Here is a 22,812-nt window from a genome sequence, read left to right as displayed (position 1 = left end):
GACTAGCACTAGAACTCACTCTAACCAGTATCAACACCCATGAAGCAAGGTTATACAGGAGGGAAGGAATGGCACGGTACATAACACCACAGACGTACCTGTAGGAAGGAAACACAGAATAACTCCCAAGGAGTACAGTGACATTTAGCTAGTACTTTCAACAGGCCAACGGGCCTTCCGGGGCTAGGACGCCCAGAGTCTCAATGTTCGGGACAGGCTGTAAGCAGCCCAGCGCACACCTACACGTAGCAGCTGCCCACGAAGTGCTGGGCAGCTGGGGACCAAGGATGGGGCCAACACGTGGGAGTCTCACAGACTCGGAACAAGGGGCTAGGGTGGAGCCTCTCAGGCTCATGAGGAATGCGCCAAATGGGGGAGCCTCTCTGGGCTCGAGAACAAGATGGTGGGCGGAGCCTTGCCGGCTCATAGGGACAGGGGCCAAAGGTGGAACCTCTCGGGGCTCGAGGACCATGGTGGAGCCTCTCGGGGCTCATGCAGCAGGACGGGGGGTTTTGGAGCCTCTCAGGGCTCAGGGGCGAAGACCCAGATGGAGCCTCTCGGGGCTCGAGGGGTTAAAATGCCGGTGGAGCCTCTCGGGGCTCAGGACACGTGGGAGCCTCTCCGGGCTCGGGACAAAGTTGCGGGCAGGCGGGGCCCCCCTCGGGGGACCCGGCATCACTGGTGGCCCCACGGGCCATGAGGGAGCCTCTCGGGGCTCAGGGGTCAAGCTGCGGGCAGGCGGGGCCCCCCTCGGGGGACCCGGCATCACTGGGGGCCCCGGGGGCCTCTGAGCACATGTGTGCTCGCGCTGGAGGGGAGGGGCGGCCACCGGCAATGTGGCCCGATGCCCCGCCTCCCCTCCTGCATCACTCACCGGCTAGTAGACGCGCCGGTCTCTCCTCGCTCTCCGGGGCTCCCTCTCGCTCCTGGGGGCCCCGGGGGGGAAGCGGCCATTCTTCTGGGGGGATGCAGGGGCGCGGAGTAGGCTCCCGCTGCCCCCTGCATGTCTCAGCTCTCTCCGTCCCTCGCTGCAGCTCCCCGGGCCGCCGGCCAATCAGAGCGCGGCCCGGGGAGACGTCATCAGCCCAGCCCGGGCCGCCAGCCACTCAGAGCGCGGCCCGGGGGGCGGACCTCACGAAGGGTCCCGGGCTGCGGCGGTGAATACAGGGGAAATTGACGAGGGCCAGGATCCCTCGATTAGGGCAGCAATGACGGGGGCAAGCGAGGTAGGCACTCGCTGGGGTCTCGGGCCCCCTCCCACGAGCAGGCAAATGCCGGGTGGGCACCGGCTGGAAGGATTGAACGCTCCCAGTGCTAGGATCATAGAGGCAGCGCCTCAAGGCGCTAGGGCAGCAAGGAAGCGCTCCCCAGCGTGGGAAGCATGAATGAAGCGCCCCGCGGCGCTAGGACAGCCAGAAACGGGGAATAAGGCACCTCCCGGCGCTAGGGCAGCAGGAATCAGCAGAGTCTTGGTAGGGTCCAGGACAGCAGTGGTTCAGGGGCAGGGCAGGGGTCAGGGAGGCAAGCCTTTCCCCTGAGCCCCAAGCAGCAGCATGCCCCTGGCAGGAGTCAGTCAGGACCAGCAGGAAAGAGAGAGAGAAGAGGGCACACCCTCCTTTTATATATGAGACCCCTTTGTCTAAAAAGGGGCAGGCAGGATGAGAACCAGCTAGAACTGGTTATCAGGAATTTCTCCTTACTGGCCAGGTTAGGACACCAGACGCACCCCAGGTGGGTGGAGCCAGCATGGTGGGAGGACAGCCCAGACCCATACAGGATACAGGCACAGCCCCTCCCTCACTTCAGCCAATCACGCGCCAGCATACTTACTGCACACACACACCGATGTCTAGAAGTGGCACTTCTCTTCTAGACACACACAAGCCGCATACATCATCTTGAAGCATTCAATCACACGAATCCATACATACCAGACTCGGGCCTGTACTCCCCACGCCCCAGGAACTATCGGGGACACACACATGCCCCATGCATTCCTATGGGAGGGCAGGCTTCTCTCATGTACACGCACTCAGAGCGGGAATCCCCATTCCCAGGTCACATATAACAAGCCAAACTTCAGGGGTGGACCTGCCAGAAGGGCCCGGTCCAACACAGCCCCTTCCAGCCCAAAACGCAGGGTAGGCCAATCACCACACTGATGGACTTCCCTGCTTTGGGCGAAAAAAACATGGACGCGGGCCCACATTGCCGGGACCCTCTCCAGTTCTATGCCACGTTGATCTTATCCATTCAACAACCAAAGAGAAAACAAAAAAAATAAAATAAAAACATAGGCCCAACTAGGCTACCCCACTGGTACTCCTCAGTTGACCACGGCTAGGACCAGGCCCTAGGCCACCCAGATAGCGCTGGTCCATGCCAACCCGGAGTGGGGGGTGGTAACCCCTGGCCCACGACAGCCATACTCCACTCCCTTTCTTTGTGTAGTACCACTTTACCACTTTCGCTTCCACCTAGGGTCCGCACCCTCAGGCTGGCCAGAGGTCACGGGCAAGCTCGCCCCACCCTACCGCTACTTCTGAGGTTCCGTGCTCTCCCAGGAGAAGCACCCTCCAGAACACCGTCTCTCACCAGTCTCGGAACTCTCTCCCTCTACTGGTCTCCCACCTGGGAACTAACTTCACCGGGTCATCTAGAAGACAAAACCGGCCAGGACACTGGCTACAGTCGCCCCGACGTCCAGATCCTGAAACACCGACTACTGGCTCCCCAACCGCGGGCAGTACCCTACCGGCCAGATGCCTGGCGCACCAGGACTTTTTACAAGAAAAAAAATGGAATCTAACACTTCCTCTCCTCCCTCCGTAGGCAGGAGTTCCCTCTTGTACTAGGATGAGCCGCGGCAGCGCCAGCAGGTCTCAGTGTTCAGCTCTCCCCAAGGCCAGCCGCGGCAGCGCTAGCAGGTCTTCCTTGTCCGGGATACAACTAAACATACATTCAACAAAAAAAATGAGCCGCGGCAGCGCCAGCAGGTCTCAGTGTTCAGCTCTCCCCAAGGCAAGCCGCGGCCGAGCAAGCAGGTCTTCCTTGTCCGGGATACAACTACACATAAATTCAACATAATGAGCCGCGGCAGCGCCAGCAGGCCTCAGTGTTCAGCTCTCCCCAAGGCAAGCCGCGGCAGCGCCAGCAGGTCTTCCTTGTCCGGGATACAACTACACATACATACAAACAAGATGAGCCGCGGCAGCGCCAGCAGGTCTCAGTGTTCCGCTCTCCCCAAGGCAAGCCGCGGCCGAGCCAGCAGGTCTTCCTTGTCCGGGATACAACTACACACACATTCAACAAGGGGGACACCTGACGCATAAAACACATTCAGCGGTGTACGGAACACATGATGCATCCAACGCTTTCAGTGGGGTAGGTAAGACACAATTATCATTGATTCAGCAAGCTCCCCATCCCAGAGAACTTACACTCCATTATTCAGCAAGCTCAACATTCATCCACACACCCTCCCCTGGACTGGTAAGACAGTTTCCACCGCCCCTGATTCCTCAACCTGACCCATGTGGCACAGGTACCATTACTCTAGGGAAGGGACAAGGACCGCACATATTGGACACAATTTCGCTGCCACCACTGGATCCCACCCTTCTGGTGAATCCAGAAACACATTGCACTTAGGGGGATGGTCTACCCTCCCGAGCTAGGGACACCTAACTCACAGTGCACCAGAACCACATTTTTCACAACAATAGACATTTTTAGCATAGTGCACCAGAACCACATTTTTCACAAGCACATACATTTTTAGCAAAAAGCACCAGAACCACATTTTTCACAGAACAAAATATTTTTAGCAACGTGCACCAATAGTTTCTTTTCTTTGCGACAATCTAAAACGGCAGAGTGTTGTAGTGGGGCCGGCTATCACTGAGGTACTGCGCAAACACAAGTCCAAATCCCACCGCTAGCCAACAATGTTAGAAATGGGATCCCTGGTTGGCCGAGGCTTGGGCCAAGGCCAGGCAGAAATCACCACTTCTAGTTAGGGTAGGGAAGTCACCCGCCAAGACAACCCCTGCTCACCCCCTTGGTAGCTTGGCACGAGCAGTCAGGCCTATCTCGGAGGTCATGTGTAAAGCATTTGCGCACGCACCCCCAGCAACAACCTTCCGGGCCCCCCACAAAAGGACTCCACACAAGAGATATATGAAAATAGCTTTTGTATTACAAGGGACACATAGGAACATATACCTTACAGGGTGCCAGAGGCACGGGCAGGATTTACAAGGGACAACATACAGGACAGGGCCATGGGACCACTGCCAGGGATATGCACATGATGGAGTCGGCATTTAGAACATATAACAACTGGGAGTTTCCTCGAACTAGGACTAGAACACACAATCACCAGGAGCTTAGCATTAGAATACGTCACGCCCCGGGGTTTCAAAGGACTAGCACTAGAACTCACTCTAACCAGTATCAACACCCATGAAGCAAGGTTATACAGGAGGGAAGGAATGGCACGGTACATAACACCACAGACGTACCTGTAGGAAGGAAACACAGAATAACTCAAGGAGTACAGTGACATTTAGCTAGTACTTTCAACAGGCCAACGGGCCTTCCGGGGCTAGGACGCCCAGAGTCTCAATGTTCGGGACAGGCTGTAAGCAGCCCAGCGCACACCTACACGTAGCAGCTGCCCACGAAGTGCTGGGCAGCTGGGGACCAAGGATGGGGCCAACACGTGGGAGTCTCACAGACTCGGAACAAGGGGCTAGGGTGGAGCCTCTCAGGCTCAAGAGGAATGCGCCAAATGGGGGAGCCTCTCTGGGCTCGAGAACAAGATGGTGGGCGGAGCCTTGCCGGCTCATAGGGACAGGGGCCAAAGGTGGAACCTCTCGGGGCTCGAGGACCATGGTGGAGCCTCTCGGGGCTCATGCAGCAGGACGGGGGGTTTTGGAGCCTCTCAGGGCTCAGGGGCGAAGACCCAGATGGAGCCTCTCGGGGCTCGAGGGGTTAAAATGCCGGTGGAGCCTCTCGGGGCTCAGGACACGTGGGAGCCTCTCCGGGCTCGGGACAAAGTTGCGGGCAGGCGGGGCCCCCCTCGGGGGACCCGGCATCACTGGTGGCCCCACGGGCCATGAGGGAGCCTCTCGGGGCTCAGGGGTCAAGCTGCGGGCAGGTGGGGCCCCCCTCGGGGGACCCGGCATCACTGGGGGCCCCGGGGGCCTCTGAGCACATGTGTGCTCGCGCTGGAGGGGAGGGGCGGCCACCGGCAATGTGGCCCGATGCCCCGCCTCCCCTCCTGCATCACTCACCGGCTAGTAGACGCGCCGGTCTCTCCTCGCTCTCCGGGGCTCCCTCTCGCTCCTGGGGGCCCCGAGGGGGAAGCGGCCATTCTTCTGGGGGGACGCAGGGGCGCGGAGTAGGCTCCCGCTGCCCCCTGCATGTCTCAGCTCTCTCCGTCCCTCGCTGCAGCTCCCCGGGCCGCCGGCCAATCAGAGCGCGGCCCGGGGAGACGTCATCAGCCCAGCCCGGGCCGCCAGCCACTCAGAGCGCGGCCCGGGGGCGGGCCTCACGAAGAGTCCCGGGCTGCGGCGGTGAATACAGGGGAAATTGACGAGGGCCAGGATCCCTCGATTAGGGCAGCAATGACGGGGGCAAGCGAGGTAGGCACTCGCTGGGGTCTCGGGCCCCCTCCCACGAGCGGGCAAATGCCGGGTGGGCACCGGCTGGAAGGATTGAACGCTCCCAGCGCTAGGAGCATAGAGGCAGCGCCTCAAGGCGCTAGGGCAGCAAGGAAGCGCTCCCCAGCGCGGGAAGCATGAATGAAGCGCCCCGCGGCGCTAGGACAGCCAGACACGGGGAATAAGGCGCCTCCCGGCGCTAGGGCAGCAGGAATCAGCAGAGTCTTGGTAGGGTCCAGGACAGCAGTGGTTCAGGGGCAGGGCAGGGCTCAGGGAGGCAAGCCTTTCCCCTGAGCCCCAAGCAGCAGCATGCCCCTGGCAGGAGTCAGTCAGGACCAGCAGGAAAGAGAGAGAGAAGAGGGCACACCCTCCTTTTATATATGAGACCCCTTTGTCTAAAAAGGGGCAGGCAGGATGAGAACCAGCTAGAACTGGTTATCAGGAATTTCTCCTTACTGGCCAGGTTAGGACACCAGACGCACCCCAGGTGGGTGGAGCCAGCATGGTGGGAGGACAGCGCAGACCCATACAGGATACAGGCACAGCCCCTCCCTCACTTCAGCCAATCACGCGCCAGCATACTTACTGCGCACACACACACCGATGTCTAGAAGTGGCACTTCTCTTCTAGACACACACAAGCCGCATACATCATCTTGAAGCATTCAATCACACGAATCCATACATACCAGACTCGGGCCTGTACTCCCCACGCCCCAGGAACTATCGGGGACACACACATGCCCTATGCATTCCTATGGGAGGGCAGGCTTCTCTCATGTACACGCACTCAGAGCGGGAATCCCCATTCCCAGGTCACATATAACAAGCCAAACTTCAGGGGTGGACCTGCCAGAAGGGCCCGGTCCAACAATGCACTGGTGGGGGAGGTATGCACTGGTGGGAGAGGCATGCACTGGTGGAGGAGGTGTACATTGCTGGAGGACAGCCCTGGTGGGAGAGGCATGCACTGGTGGGAGAGGCATGCACTGGTGGGAGAGGCATGCACTGGTGGGAGAGGCATGCACTGGTGGGGGAGTCATGCACTGCTGGGGGAGGGATGCACTGGTGGGGGGCATGCACTGGTGGGGGAGGCATGCACTGGTGGAGGAGGCATGCACTGGTTGGGGCTGCATGCACTGGTGGTGGAGGCATGCACTTGTGGGGGCATGCACTGGTGGGGGAGGCATGCACTGGTGGGAGAGGTATGCACTGGTGGGAGAGGCATGCACTGGTGGAGGAGGTGTACATTGCTGGAGGACAGCCCTGGTGGGGGAGGCATGCACTGGTGGGGGAGGCATGCACTGGTGGGGGCATGCACTGGTTGGGGCTGCATGCACTGGTGGAGGAGGCATGCACTTGTGGGGGCATGCACTGGTGGGTGAGGTATGCACTGGTGGAAGAGGTATGCACTGGTGAGAGAGGTATGCACTGGTGGGAGAGAGGTATGCACTGGTGGGAGAGGCATGCACTGGTGGAGGAGGTGTACATTGCTGGAGGACAGCCCTGGTGGGAAAGGCATGCACTGGTGGAGGAGGTGTACATTGCTTGAGGACAGCCCTGGTGGGAGAGGCATGCACTGGTGGGGGAGGCATGCACTGCTGGGGGAGGCATGCACTGCTGGGGGAGGGATGCACTGGTGGGGGGAATGCACTGGTGGGGGAGGCATGCACTGGTTGGGGCTGCATGCACTGGTGGAGGAGGCATGCACTTGTGGGGGCATGCACTGGTGGGGGAGGCATGCACTGGTGGGGGCATGCACTTGTGGGGGGGCATGCACTGGTGGGGGAGGCATGCACTTGTGGGGGCATGCACTGGTGGGGGAGGCATGCACTGGTGGGGGCATGCACTGGTGGGGGGGCATGCACTGGTGGGGGAGGCATGCACTGGTGGTGGCATGCACTTGTGGGGGCGTGCACTGGTGGGGGAGGCATGCACTGGTGGGGGCATGCACTATTGGGGGGCATGCACTGGTGGGGGAGGCATGCACTGCTGCGGGAGGGATGCACTGGTGGGGGGCATGCACTGGTGGGGGAGGCATTCACTGGTGGGGGCATGCACTGGTTGGGGCTGCATGCACTGGTGGAGGAGGCATGCACTTGTGGGGGCATGCACTGGTGGGGGAGGCATGCACTGGTGGGGGCATGCACTTGTGGGGGGCATGCACTGCTGGGGGAGGGATGCACTGGTTGGAGAGGCATGCATTGGTGGAGGAGGTGTACATTGATGGAGGACAGCTCTGGTGGGAGAGGTGTGCAGTGGTGAGGGATGTCTGCTCATGCAGGAGGCATGCTCTGGTAGAGTAGGTCTGTTACGGTGGCAGAAGCGGTGGTGGGGAAGGCATGCACTGGTGAGGGATGTGTGCTCTTGTAGAGGAATCACACAACGATTTCGCCGGTGTGCTCTGGGGCAGGTGGTGTGCTCGAGTTGTGATGGTCTGCTCTGGAGGAGGAGATATGCTCTGGTAAAGGAGGTGTGCCCTGGTGGAGGTTGCGTACACTGGTTGAGGCGTAGATAGCTTGAAGAGGTATGCCCAGATGAAAGCGGTCTGCTCTGGTGGAAAAGGCATAAGCTGTTGGAGTTGGCTCGAATTGGTGAAGGTGTTCTGTAAAGGTGGATGAGGCTTGCTCAGGTGCAGGAGGAGTTGAGTGGTAGATGAGGTGAAGGAGGGCAGCTTTGATGGAGAAGGACTGCTCTGCTGGAGGAGGCATGCTTTGGTGGTGGCGGTATGCACTGGTGAAGGAGGTCCACAAAGGTGGAGGAGGCCTGAGGTGGCAGAGGAAGCCAGCTTTGATAGAAGAGGGCTGGTCTGCTGGAGGAGGCTTGCTTTGATGGAGGAGGGCTGATCCCTGGAGGAGGCTTGCTTTGGTGGAGTAGGCGTGTACTGGTGAAGGAGGTCTGATAAAGTGAAAGAGGTGTATTCTGGCTGTGGTGGTCTGCTCTGGTGGAGGCGGCATAAACTGGTGGAAGAGTCGTGCACTGGTGGTAAAGGAGGTCTGATCTATGGTAGTGTGTTCCTGTGCAGCAGTTCACTGGCGGACAAAGACTGCTCTGGGAGTAATAACTGCAACCAGACTACTTAATCTGTAGTCCTGATTTCCTTGTTTTAGTAAGTAGTGTTCTCTGTGGCAGGTGGCTAGACTTTATTCTTGCACTGAACAGTGTCTGACCCCTCAGTCTCGAGCAGATTTTCAACACTGAATTCCATCTACTGACTTACACAGATTATAAATGGACCCAAAGCCTGACCACTGCAAAAACAAGTTATTTCATACCACAACTCCTGCCTGTGAACTCCAACCTCGCATCATCCCGTTCAATGCCAGCAAAAATCCACAATCCTGCTGTCCTCACCCCCACTGCCCTCTAGTTTCTTGGAAATAAAACCATACCGCTTCATCAGACTGCGTACATGCTCTGTGGTGTACATTGATTCCAACAAAGATCACAGATCATTTCACAACCTCCCTCCTTGATAGATTCAGATTAATTTGTGCGATGGTGCCCTAGACATCCCCATCTCTACATACAGACCCTCTTCGTTGATTGCAAATGTTTATCGCTAATCCTGTTGGTCAAAAAGTGCAAAGTAAGGCTTCGAAACCTGTTCTAGCTGCTGTCCTAGGTGCAGGTAGTTCCAGAGCGAGCCAGCCCACCTCCACGTGTCGGCATCCATCCGCGGCGGGACATCGTAACCTGCAATCAAAGAGCATGCAGCAAGATCAGAACTTTACTGGTTGATGGTCAACTCTAGCCCTCCCCATAACCAAGATTTCCATACCCCAACTTATGAACATGTTGAGTGAGCCTTGTACTAAAAGATTTTACGGGCTTGGGTTGTTCGTAATTTTTATCGGTCTGGTTCCCTTTGGTTCGATACAGAGAAGAGAAACATCAGCTGGACATGGTCTAAATTGACAGCTACACAAGTGCCCTGCTCGGCTGTGAGATGCTGCTCCTCTACCTTACACTTCACAGGTCAGGAGGGAACAATTATCACTTCCGGTTGCCTTCAACTGTGTTTTAACTGTTCCAGGTACACGCTCCCCTGGTAGATGAAGTTACTTACCCATGGCAATGCTCTTTCCAGTGGAAAAATGGCCAGACTAGCACATCCTTCTTATACACATCTCATAGACCCATGAAAGTTTTTTGCCCTTTATATGCACTGCTTAAATCAGGTCCAAGAGTCAGTGATATGAGAAATGTGCCCAGTAGCAGACATAACAGAACACGTGCAATTGAAAAGCACAAGTTGTCCCCTTGGGCACCTTCAAGCTGAATAAGAGATGTTTTACCCCAGCCCATTGGGACTCATTTTAGCAACCGTCTGAGGACAGGAGGCCGAGTGGATTCACCAGGATTTGAACCTGTGAATAACTGAGCTACTGTAAATGTCTGAATCTTCCATTAAAAAGTGCAGGAAACTGGGTTTTAGTTGCAGTACCCCTCCCCCACACACACTTTTATTTGGTATTTGATGCAACTTTGACTGAAGTGTACTGGGTTCCTGCTAACCAGGTCCCCAGTACCAGTGTTCTTTCCCTAAAACTGTACAATTGTTCACCCAACTGGCAAAACCTTTAGCACTCACTCTCTGTAAGTGCCTAGTAAATGGTACCCCAGGTACCTAGGGTCTGAGTTACTAAAGAGGGTCCTAAGGATGACAGCACGAATTGTGCCTCCCTAAGGGACCCCTCACCAAACACATGCAAGGCTGCCTTTGCAGGCTGTGTGTCTTTGGCGCAGACAAAAGTGAAAACATAACAAGGCACACATCCCTGTGTGCCATGTCCCCTACCAATGCAGGTCAAATTTGTAAGTCACCCCTACAGCAGGCCTAACAGCCCTAAGGCAGGATGCTAAATATTACATGAGAGGGCATACCTGCATGAGCATCTATGCCCCTGTGCTTGACAGTCCCATTACAATCAGTACAAGTGAACAGGGAAGCCATTTTAAAACATGTGGTGGACGCTGGTGAAAAAACATCTCCCCAGCTACATGATGGCTTCCCTGAAGATAGGGATGTTTGGTACCAAACATCTCATATTGATAAACCCAAAAACCCATACTGATTCCAGTGTTGGATTTGTCAATACATGCACACAGAGGGTACCTTAGATGTGCTCCCTGAAAAAATACCAGTCTCTGGTGTACTTGCTGAGTGGTAACTGCCAGCCTAGGTTCTGACCTCCTAGGGTGAGAGCCTCCGCACTCAGGAGACCCAGACCAAAATCTTGTACGGGAAGATGGTGTAACACCACCTCCCACAGGAAGGCCTGCTGATTAACCTTCCTAAAACAGCGAGCTTCAAAGAGCTGTCGACTTTGAAACGCGAATCTGGTTTCCCTCACAGGAGGGGAAGACGAACCCACTTTGTACAGAGTCCCTTTGGCACCTGGACAGGTGGGAAAATGGTGCCTCCCCCGGCTAGTACCACCACTAAGGTGGACCCTTTTCAGAAGCAGCCATCTTTGTGATGGCATTCTTAGGCATTCTGGGACAGGGATATGCCCACTTTCCACAGGAAGTGGTTATATATGGGGCGTGGTGACCCCAAGGGTGAGTAGCCCATTAGCTACTGCCCTACACTACCCTAACACACCTAAATTCAGTATTTAGCGAAGCCCCTGGCACCAGAACTACAAATCCTACCAACCTGAGAGACGAAGAAGGACGTGAAGAGTCGCATCGTGTAACAATTGAAGACCCAGCAACTGGCCTGGCGCCAACCTTGCCAGCCTTCCTGTTGACTTTGACAATTGCGCCAAACGTTGACTTGTTCTGCCGCTGCGGAGACCCCAAAGCCTGGTAGACCTGCCAGCACTTCATCCAGAAACCAAGACCTCCCGAGAAGTAAAACGGACCTTCATCCCTGCATCCTGCAGGCAACCAAAGACCCCTGTGAGGACTACATGACCGCAGATACCAGACGCCTGAAGACACGACTGCACCCGTCAATGCAAGCCCGCGTTGAAGTGGGCCAACTGTGTTATTGTGGTCCCCCAGCCCTCCAGAGACTGAGACCACCTTCGTTTCGCCCCCAATGAACTCTTCGACATCGCCAGTGGCCTCTGCAGCCAGTCCACCTCTTCAGCGACTCCTTTCGGTAAGAAAAACATGACACCTGAAGACACCTCTGCACCAGTGGCCCCTGAGCAACGGAGAAGAGGACCAAAGGTGTCCCAAAGTCCCCAAGCATCAGGAGGCCTGAGCCCCCGTGTTGGTTCAGCCCGACTGCCTCCCAGCCAAAGCCTGCAAAATCTTTACGCAAAGATCAAACCAAATAGAGTAACAATGGACACCGACACAGTTTTGCAACTCGGCACCCCGCTGCCCCAGTGCTGCTGGTGTGTGCTGCTGGTGTGTTCTGCTGGTGCTGCCTTGGACCTTGTCCATCACTCACCTTAACACCTGGGGATTGGTCCTGTAAATTGCTGTACTATACCTGAATTCTGCATTGACTTTTCCTCTCATAGGATAACATTGCGGCTTCCAGAAATTGCACTGTAGGCTTTTTGAACTAAAAAGAATCCCTTTTAAAAAAGTACTTACCTGAACAATTTTCTTCTGATAAAGATACTTGCCATTTTTATAAATTGGTGTGGCTCTCCTTGAGTTGTGCGTCTCATTTATTGACCATTGTGTGTATTTTGAGATGTCTTGCACTCCTGTGTGATAAGTCTAAGGCTGCTTGACCACACTACCCCCTAGAAGAGCACCTTGGGATTGCCATAGCGAGCTACTGTCTACTCATAAGGGAACCCATGGGTGCTATGCATGCTGTACCTCTTTTAGATATATCATATAAAGAACCAGCTTCCACAAAAAGGGTTTGGGGGTTTAACTCTAATTTGCTTTCTACTTGCACTTTTTTAGGTCTTGGCTTTGACAGCACAACTGCTAGTTAGTGCTGAGTTTGACTGCACAGGTGTACATACCATTTACAAAGAGTGGACTTTGGTTCTACCCCTTCCATCCAGAGGCTTTCTTCAACTAGTTTCTTTCAGCCATTGGTTTGAGACTTTGCCAATCACATCTTGCTTCAGCCCAATGGAGCTTCCATCTCTCAACTAATGCCACTGGCTGCTTGGATGTATCCTTCCACCTCCTCTTCAGCTCCTGCACTGAAACGCACGAGGGACTACCATACATCTATAGCCTTTCCCATCGGATGCTGATCCCGCTCATGTGCCGTGATCTAAAGTGCTAATGTTGCATAAGTTAACACATTAAACCCAGATCTACTGGCTTTACCATTGCTTGTTTTGTGTAGGATACGTCCCTGAAACGGTCTGTGTCTTTACTATTATGCTCAATCTACAAATATGTGCATTAGGCACATATTGTATACACATACATGTTAATGTTAATGTTAGAACAATTTATTATGCGCACAGCGACCCCAGCGAAGGAGCATCCCGGCGCAAAGACAACGGAGCAACACAACATAACAAGGAGACAATACCACAAAGGGAAGCTAAAACAGGAATGTCTTAATGGCTCTACGGAAAGACAACAGGTCCTCAAGCAGCCGGATTTCAACTGGAAGGGTGTTCCAGATTAACGCCGCTTTCACCCTGAAGGAACGACCCCCCATCCTGCTGAGCCTAAATCTAGGGACAACAGCAAGGGCCAGACCTTGAGATCGGAGGTTACGGGTGGGGACATAAAAGGCAATGGAGTTGGCCAGAATCTCAGGACCTATACCTCTTAGGATTTTGAAGGTCAAACACAAGACCTTGAAAAGAATACGCTTCCTAACCGGAAGCCAGTGCAGGGAGCGAAGAACATTGGCCACCGGGCAAAACCTAGGTAAGCCAACAATGGCTCTCGCCGCAGCGTTTTGCACCCGCTGCAAACGGGTTAACTCAGCCTGGTTAGCCCCCGCCAACAAAGAACTTGCATAGTCCAGACGGGAGATGATGGTTGCCTGGACTACAAGCTGTCGGGTGGGGGCATCAAAGAACTTAAGCACTGGCCTTAAGCCTCTTAAGAGTCCAAAGCAACAGGCTGCAATTTTTTTGGTGTGCCCTATGAATGTGAGACCAGCGTCTAACCAGACCCCTAGGTTCTTTACCTCCGACACCGGGGACGGAGAGGGGCCCAACTCCGAAGGCCACCACTGATCGCCCCAGAGCTCCACTCCCTTCCCCACAACCATTACCTCTGTTTTTGTGGCATTAAGCTGGAGACAGTTACCTGTCAGCCAGCTGGCCACCGCCTTCAGTCCAGACTGAAACCTGGGGGCATCCTGTTCCGCGTCCCCGCTGAGAGTAACCGCCAGCTGTGTGTCGTCGGCATATGAGACCAAAGTTAGGCCCCACTGCCTTGCGACATCAGCCAGCGGTCTCACGTAGATGTTAAACAACGTGGGACTCAGCGAGGACCCCTGCGGAACCCCCATGGCCAGAGGCTGGAACCTGGACTTGAAGGGAGGGATGGCAACACAGAAGGAGCGGTTGTCTAGGAAGGAGCGGAACCATTGCAGCGCCTGGCCACCGATACCGATCTCCTCGAGCCGCTGGAGGAGGATGCTGTGCGATACAGTATCGAAGGCGGCGCTGAGATCTAACAAAATCAGCGCCGCCGTCTGACCAGCATCCAACCTCGCACGGAGATGTTCCACCATCACAAGAAGGGCAGTCTCCATGCTGTGGCCAGCACGGAAGCCATTCTGTGTGGGATCGAGGGCATTGGACCGGGCTAGATGTTCAGACAGGGCCAAGTTGACATGGGCCTCTGTCAGCTTAGCTGGCCAGGGAAGCAGCGAGATGGGACGATAGCTTTCCGGCTTAGACGGGTCAAGAGAAGGTTTTTTAATAATCGGAGACACCACCGCCTGCTTCCAGCTAGTGGGAACTACCCCCGCCTCTAGGGAAAGATTGACCAGGGAACGTATAGCCGTGCGTCCCAAAAAGGTCTGGTCTCGAAAGAGGGCAGGCCTCACTGGATCAGATGGAGACCCAGATTTAACTTGCGTAGCAAGTTTGTCAAACCCTTCCAGGGTGAGGGGGGGAAATGAAAGCAGAGCGGTCTGAGGAAGTGTCTCCTTAGGGCTACCCAGGACATTACCAGTACTAGGAAATGTCCGATATATCGCCTGCACTTTTCCCAAAAAATAGGAAGCGAGGGATTCACAGTGTGAGACAGAACTCTCAGCCGTAACGGTAGATCGCTTAGACATAAGATCTTTAACCGCCTTAAAGATGGCCCTCGACGGGTTTGTGCTGTTCCGGAATTCCTCGGCGTAAAAAGCCGCTCGGGCACGACATATGGCCCGGTGGTAGAGCTTGACGGACACGGCATATGCAGCTTTTAACTCAGCCCCATATGTCTTCCGCCAAGCCCTCTCCGCCCGTCTACAGGCTCCCTTCAGGGCGCGCAAAGCGTCATTATACCAAGGGCTCGACACACGAGGATTGATCTTCGTCGTTACAACTGGTATCAAGGCGTCCAGGGCCCTAGTGAGCCAGGAGCAGAAGAGATCATACCCCTCTTCTACGTTGTTCAATGGGCCCAAAGGTGCCACTGACAAAAGATGGTGAAAGTCTTCCAGCCTGAGTTTACTCCAGGGTCTCCTGGGTACCCGTTTGGCTGAAGCAGTAGAGGTAGTGGCTGACATAGGACAACAAATGGACACCAAAGAGTGGTCAGACCACTCTACAGGGGCAATCGCCGTGACTTTAGCTTCTGTCAGGTTAGTAAAAAAAGGGTCAAGATTATGTCCCCCGGAATGAGTAGGCTGGGAGACCAGCTGAGATAGTTGAAAGGCCTCTAAGTCCGTAAGAATACTACGTGCTGTCAGACAAGATGGTGTGTCGAAATGCAAATTTAGATCGCCCAGAATGGAAAAATTAGCACAGTCAGTGACCAAGGTGGCAACAGTGTCCGGGAAAGCATTCCTGAACGCCACGTCACTGCCCGGCGGACGATACACTACCATCCCAGAGAGTGTAAATTCTGGGCTGTTGGAAATGGGATCCCCGGCTGACCAGGGCTTTCGCCAAAGTCAGTCAGAGACCACCACACCCAAGTCAGGGCAAGGGAGTTACACGCCAAGATAACCCCTACTCACCCTCTAGGTAACGTGGCGCGAGCAGCAAGGCTAAACTTGGAGGCGATGTAGGCTAAGTATTTGCGCACGCACCCCAGCAACAACAACCAAAGGCCCACCACAAAGGAAACTCCACACAAGGTTATATAAAAATAGCCTTTGTATTACACCAAAACACATTAGATAAAACACACACTTTACAATGTGCCAGAGGCACGGGCAGAATTTACAAGGGGATATTTACAAGACAGGGCCACCTGGACCACTGTCAGGAATCAGAAGTAGCACTTTCAGAAAGTAAAATTACTTTAGCACAAAATAGCACACAATATAACAATAGAGCGCACAACCAGTAATTACTGGTAACCAGGACCTCACTAGCACCACCTGTACTAGGGAGAAAACAACCACCTACACATCACAATACCTGTGGGGGTGGAAGCACATAACACATGATGCAATGCATAACATTCATTCAGAGGTGTAAAGGCACATGACGCATAAACAATACATTCAGAGGTGCATAGAAAGTACAATTGCGCCAAACTCACGTAAGTCACCACCTGTGACTGTCCCTAGGCCCTCTGGCCTTGTTGGGGCTAGGACGCCCTGTGTCCAAAGTCCAGGGGGGCCTAAACGGAGCAGTTGCCCACAAAGTGCTGGGCAACTGGTGCAGCAAGGTTTGAGCCTTCCAGGGCTCAAAACAACAATGGGGCCAATGTGGGAGCCTCGCTGGGCTCTCAAGAAATAAATTGGCCCCCGAGCCTCTCTTAGGCTCTAGGCACTACTGGGGCGCTTCTCTGTGGGAGTCCCCTCTCTGGGGACTCAAAGTGACAATGTCTGCCAAGAGCCTCGCTGGGCTCTAAATCACCTGATGCCCCCGGGGCACCTCGAGCCCCTCAGGTCTCTAGCCACAGAAATGCCCCCAAGAGCCTCTCTCAGGCTCACATACAGAAAATGCCCCCGAGCCTCTTCGGGCTCAACAAACAAATGCCGCCTTTACGAGCCTCTCTGGGCTCTAGAACGATGGGGGTGCTGTAAGCGGGAGTCCCCCTCCTGGGGACTCCCAGGGCAATGGTGCGCACTGAGCCTCTCGGGGCTCAAGCGACCCTGCAATGCCCCCAGAGGTCGCGCTAATGAGAGGGGGCGGGGCGGACACCGGCAATGTGTCCCGACGCCCCCCTCTCCTTTCCCAAGCACCAGCACTCACCGGCTCGGTCTCTCCGTAGGCTGCGGGGACGCTGGCAGTCTCCTTCCTCGTCCGGAGCTTGGCTCTCCTCCTTACCGGGCCGCGGGCGGGGCTCTCTCACCCTCGAGAGCCTCGCCGAGGACAAGACGCTGGGCTCCTTCTTCCTCCTGGGCAGTATGTGCGGCCGGCGCCCCAGCCGCGATTAGGCCGCCATTTTCCCCGACGTCCTCGAGGACGCTTCTCCCGTTGCCGGGCAACACTCCGGCCAGGCTAAAGCGTGATAGGCTGGCGAGACAGCCAATGGCAGCGCGGCCCTGCAGACGAGCCCCCCAGGCTCCGGGTCGCGCTGCTGAGGCCAAGGGAACTTCTTTTTGCCGCAATCCGGGGTAGCCTCCCGGGAATTCACAAATAAAAGCGAGGTGGCACTCGCTTGGGCGGACAAAGCGCTCCTCAGCGCTAAAAGGCAATTTAAAGCGCTCCCTGCGCTAGATGCAAAATACAGCGCTCTCAAGCGCTAGAACAACATCAAGCGCTCCCAAGCGCTAGAGGACCAAAATAGAGCGCTCCCAGGCGCTATAAGTAAAATAAAGGTCCAGCAGAGTCCTTCAGCAAGGCAGGGGGGCAAGACTGGGCCCAGAGCCAGCTCACTGGGTCTCCAGGCAGGGAGACACCCCAAGTGGCGGTCCTCTGGCCCAGCAGCAGCAGCAGCAGCCCCCTCAGGATCCTGGAAGAGAACAACCTCTGTGGGGACACAGCCCCATTTTTATACAGTGCATTCCTTTGTCTGAGGGTGCAGAGTGGGGGCGGAACCAGTCGCAGCTGGTTCTTGAGTACTCTGTTTACCTCAACCACCCTCTCTATTCACTGGCAGGGCTTGGGTCATTAGACACACCACAGGGGGGCGGAGCCAGCATTGTGTGGGGAAAACCCAGCCCATCCAGGACACAGGTACACTCCTCCCACACATTACTCATGCAGATCTCCCACTCACCACCGGGCAGACCCATCCAGACTTCCTGGAGCCTGGCATGCCAGCCAGCTCCAGCCAATCACACGCCAGCACCCTCACAGCACACGTACAGCCATGTCTAGAAATGGCGCTTCGCTACTAGACACATACATGCTGCATACACCATCTCGCAGCATTCACTCTCACGAGTTCACACATACCAGACTCAAGCCTGTACACCCCACGCATCAGGAACTACCAGGGACACATACATTCCCCATGCATTCCTATGGGCGGGCAGGCCTAGCTCAGCACATGCACTCAGAGTGCGCACGCACTTTCCACTGGGACACAGTGAAAGTGCGCAGAATCCAAAAATCACCATCTCCAGGTCACCATTTCAAGCAAAAAGTCTCGGGGTGAACCTGCCCTAAGGGCCAAAGTCCAACATGGGCTAACAGAGACTTTAAAGGAGGCACTTTCACAACCCGCAGTCTTAAGGATGGTCCATACACAGGAAAAGCTAGATCTCACTATCAGGGCTATACCCCCCCCTCTAGATAGCCTATTCGCAATGTACATCGAATAGCCGGGAGGGCATACAAGATTGGGGATGGCAGTGTCGGCTTCCTGAAGCCATGTCTCGGTTAGAGCAAAAATATCCGGGGCTTCATTCTCGATCAGATCGTACACGTTCTGCTGATGCTTCAGGAGCGATCTGACATTAAGATGCAAAATCCGCAGTGATGAAGGCAAACCTCTGCTACGCAGGGCGACAGAAGAACTACGCCGGGAGAGAGGCAGCGGGAGGCCGAGCACCAAACCATTGCAAGGGCAACGGTAAGGACCACATAAGGGGAGAACGGGCTGTAGAGTGCAGTAACAGCTCACCTTGCCGATGGAGTACAAACGCTCCCTAGAGTAAGTGATCATGGCGATGGTAAGAGGCGGAAGCGGACCAGAGCCCGCCACGTCCAGCGCGTCCTTAGCGCGGACGGGCGCAGACGGGCAGGACTCTGGCACGACTCCGGCCACGCGAGGACACGCCCGCTGCGCGATCCCGCTGCGCTAGGGGAGGAGCATGAAATACGTGTTCCCCCGCTGGCGCATGCGCACTGAAGCGCTGTCAGGTGTACTGGCCCACTCACCCCAACACAAGATGTCCGCCACCCCAGGAACCAACCCGCCAAGCGGCGGTGCGGGATACAATTATTATGCAGGTAAGGGGCTAGAAAGAGCGAGGGTCTAAGCGACCTAAAATCAAGCAAAATAAGCAAGGGTTAAGCAGTTAAAAGAGCAGAGCAGCAAGCGCCGTCACGCTCCTGTCTGCAATGCGCTCCGTGTCAGGGGAGAGAGAACGGGGACTCGCGTTAAATACGTGTTCCCCCGCTGGCGCATGCGCACTGAAGCGCGGTCAGGTGTACTGGCCCACTCACCCCAACACAAGATGTCCGCCACCCCAGGAACCAACCCGCCAAGCGGCGGTGCGGGATACAATTATTATGCAGGTAAGGGGCTAGAAAGAGCGAGGGTCTAAGCGACCTAAAATCAAGCAAAATAAGCAAGGGTTAAGCAGTTAAAAGAGCAGAGCAGCAAGCGCCGTCACGCTCCTGTCTGCAATGCGCTCCGTGTCAGGGGAGAGAGAACGGGGACTCGCGTTAAATACGTGTTCCCCCGCTGGCGCATGCGCACTGAGGCGCTGTCAGGTGTACTGGCCCACTCACCCCAACACAAGATGTCCGCCACCCCAGGAACCAACCCGCCAAGCGGCGGTGCGGGATACAATTATTATGCAGGTAAGGGGCTAGAAAGAGCGAGGGTCTAAGCGACCTAAAATCAAGCAAAATAAGCAAGGGTTAAGCAGTTAAAAGAGCAGAGCAGCAAGCGCCGTCACGCTCCTGTCTGCAATGCGCTCCGTGTCAGGGGAGAGAGAACGGGGACTCGCGTTAAATACGTGTTCCCCCGCTGGCGCATGCGCACTGAAGCGCTGTCAGGTGTACTGGCCCACTCACCCCAACACAAGATGTCCGCCACCCCAGGAACCAACCCGCCAAGCGGCGGTGCGGGATACAATTATTATGCAGGTAAGGGGCTAGAAAGAGCAAGGGTCTAAGCGACCTAAAATCAAGCAAAATAAGCAAGGGTTAAGCAGTTAAAAAAGCAGAGCAGCAAGCGCCGTCACGCTCCTGTCTGCAATGCGCTCCGTGTCATGTGATTGACATGTCTGGTTTTGTGAATCATACATATTTCAAACATATAACATACATTTTACAAATCTCATCAGCGTCCTAAAATCGACCCTATCAGTTTTGATTTGCTCAAACGCTCCGTCCATCATCCCCTTTGGTATCGCTTTGTTTGCCCTAAGTTGGCAGGGTATGCTCAGACGTGAGCCCCTTGCTCACTTGCCCACTGGATTCAAGATAGCCTGGCTGATGAGGGTTATGAACCCGAAACCGGTCCCAGGATGCTTGTTTCCGCTCCAGGGAAGACCTGGCTTGGCAGTTCGGGCTGGACTGTTCCCAGAAGGCACAGGGTCAGACTGATTTGCATATGGCCATGTCTGAAATGGGGTGGCTGAGTGGGCTAAAGAATGGTGATGGATTAAACCCAGATCAGTTGACTGGGGGTGAGTGTTTGATTTGCTCAAACGCTCCGTCCATCATCCCCTTTGGTATCGCAATCTACACAAATACAGCAAAAAAAACACACTGACAAATTATTTCAAAGTACGAGAACAGTGGGCTCCACCGTCAACCTCGCCTCTAACAGTTAGGACTGTACTTTTAGCAAGTTATTTGTTTTCTGAGATGGTTTAGTAGACTAATATCTGGCAGCTACTGATTGATGTTACAGAGTGTATAAAATATTCATAGCATAGATAACCATTCTCCCACTGTCCCGTGACGAAGCCGTAATGATGTCACAATATGTCTAATTACTCAGAATATTATCAACGTCACACCACGCTTAGTGGTTTGTCTGAGAGCACAATGAGAGTGTGCGGCGGAGCCGAGAGCCGGGCCCACGGGCGGGTTTTAAAAGAGAACAGACACGCTCACTGTACCTGGGTGTCCAAGGGTGGTTGAGGAGGGCGACTGAACTCAGGATGGAAGCTTCACGGCTTCAGGGGGGGCGGGCATCGGTGCCCACCCCTCACCCAGCAGCAGCTGCTGGCACTGGGAGCTCCATGGTCGAGGCGGGGTGCCGTCCAGCCTCTACTGCCGCTCGGGGAGGGGGCTCTCTGCCGCGCCCCCCACCCTTGTCATCACAGAAGGGCTGTCGTCTGACCCGTGACAACGCAGCCGCTGCCTGCGAGGCCTTTCACAGGGCGCTGTGCGAGGCCCGGGGCATCCGCGGCTCAGCAGCGGCGCGGGAGGCGCTGCGGGGATCGATGCGGTGGGCGGGCAGAGCGCGGGCACTTCCGGGGGTGCTGTCAGCCGATTACCGCTTCAATGCACGAGCCTAAAGGACATCCTGGGGACTTATGTATCTATTGCAAGGGACGGACAGTACCCTGAAGGCAGCAGGGCTACTGGAATTAAGTCATTCTGCCGATGCTGCGTTTATACTTTACTATTAGATTGCCACGAAATCCATCACCTGCTGCATAATTTTATAGTTTACCAAAAAAAGTTTCCTGCTGAAATGGATCAAAAGATAGTAAACATGGCAAGTAATGAAGTAATACTGCCAAAAAATGTGGCACCCTCATAACTGGCCTTTTTTTTTGCTGCATAATTTAGTCAACCCTGCCACATAATTCTACTGGACCGGTCTAAAGGTCACAGGTTAAACCCGGCTACACACTCCGCGTCTGATCCTTTTGTGTTCAATTGCATGCATATCTCTGCCAATTAATTAGTTTATGACTGATCTATCACCAAATAAAGCTGCACCCCTTCTTTACAGAGAATGACTCTGAACGTGCAAGATGCCATTGCGGCAAAGTGCCACCACGCATGCCACCCTGGCAGCACTTTGCATAATGGGAATTGAAGACTCCTGCTTGCAAAAATAAAAGTGAGATGGCACGTGCTAGAATGTAAAGTGTGACTGGCATAACGGTAGGAGAGGATGAAGGCGTGACTTGACCAAAGTGATATAAACAGTGGCCCCTGTGCATCAATCAGGTGTACTGGGGACGAGGGGCACCGACCCACAGAAAGCATTCCCAGGAAGTGCACCTCTGTTGGTTTGCGGTATCCCACAGGCTTGGACAAGGCCTTAGTTCTTGCAAACAGCCTTTCTGCTGTGGAGAGCAAAGGAACTACCCTGCCCTGCATGGAGAGGCGCTCGAGTGCTCCTGCCATGACAGCCTGTGTGATCGTGGCAAGATTTGCAGAAGACCAGGTGAGTAGGGTACCTGTAATGAAGACTCCTCATAAAACCCATACAGTTAAAGGGTCAAGAGATCCCCAAAACCAACCTAGCCAGGAGAAGCAAGGGGAAGAACACAGACGAGCATTATTTCAAAGATGCATGTGTTCAATTGAACTGGTCAGCCGACATCTGATCACCCGTCCCTTACTCTAAGGTACCCATATGGCACCCTCCACATTCCCAGAAGGACCAGATTGCCTCCACGCCGTGTTCTGTTGTCCAGCACAATTTGGCTATGGGAGGTGGTTATGGTTACAGAACCTTGGATCCATCTTTCTAGCCTTAATAGTGCCAGAGATATTGTGTGCAGAAGCAGTCACGCGTTACTATAAAGCCCAATTCCCAGCGGGAAATGTGACGCCTTAATGCCGGTAGCTGTCACTACCACTTGAGCACTTCAAAGCTTACTGGTAACTTCTGAGACACGGGAACTTAAAGATATGCTCTCCAAGGCGCTGCATAGTTGGTGCTAATGGAAAAAGTTACTCAACTTTGGTGACAATATTTCTAGTGGATACCCTATCTACCTGCAGATTTCTTACCTCCTGAATATTGCTCCAGGCAC

At 54.8% G+C, this 22,812-nt stretch overlaps 1 protein-coding gene across 1 annotated transcript in view; it reads right to left on the bottom strand.

Moving 5' to 3' along the window:
- The window catches only part of LOC144766639 (uncharacterized protein SCO4629-like), a 52,620-nt gene extending 31,570 nt beyond the window's left edge, over positions 1 to 21,050 (bottom strand). Inside the window, exons 1-2 of the mRNA XM_078650422.1 lie at positions 20,932 to 21,050; positions 9,271 to 9,362 (exon numbers count right to left, since the gene is read on the bottom strand). Coding sequence (XP_078506548.1) covers positions 9,271 to 9,342 — 72 coding nt within the window. The 5' untranslated portion in view covers positions 9,343 to 9,362; positions 20,932 to 21,050. The remainder of the gene's footprint in view (positions 1 to 9,270; positions 9,363 to 20,931) is intronic.
- Positions 21,051 to 22,812: the final 1,762 nt, after the last annotated feature.

This window comes from Lissotriton helveticus, chromosome 7, assembly GCF_964261635.1.
Source record: "Lissotriton helveticus chromosome 7, aLisHel1.1, whole genome shotgun sequence".
Classification (NCBI taxonomy): domain Eukaryota; kingdom Metazoa; phylum Chordata; class Amphibia; order Caudata; family Salamandridae; genus Lissotriton; species Lissotriton helveticus.
This window is presented reverse-complemented; position numbering and strand designations above follow the sequence as displayed.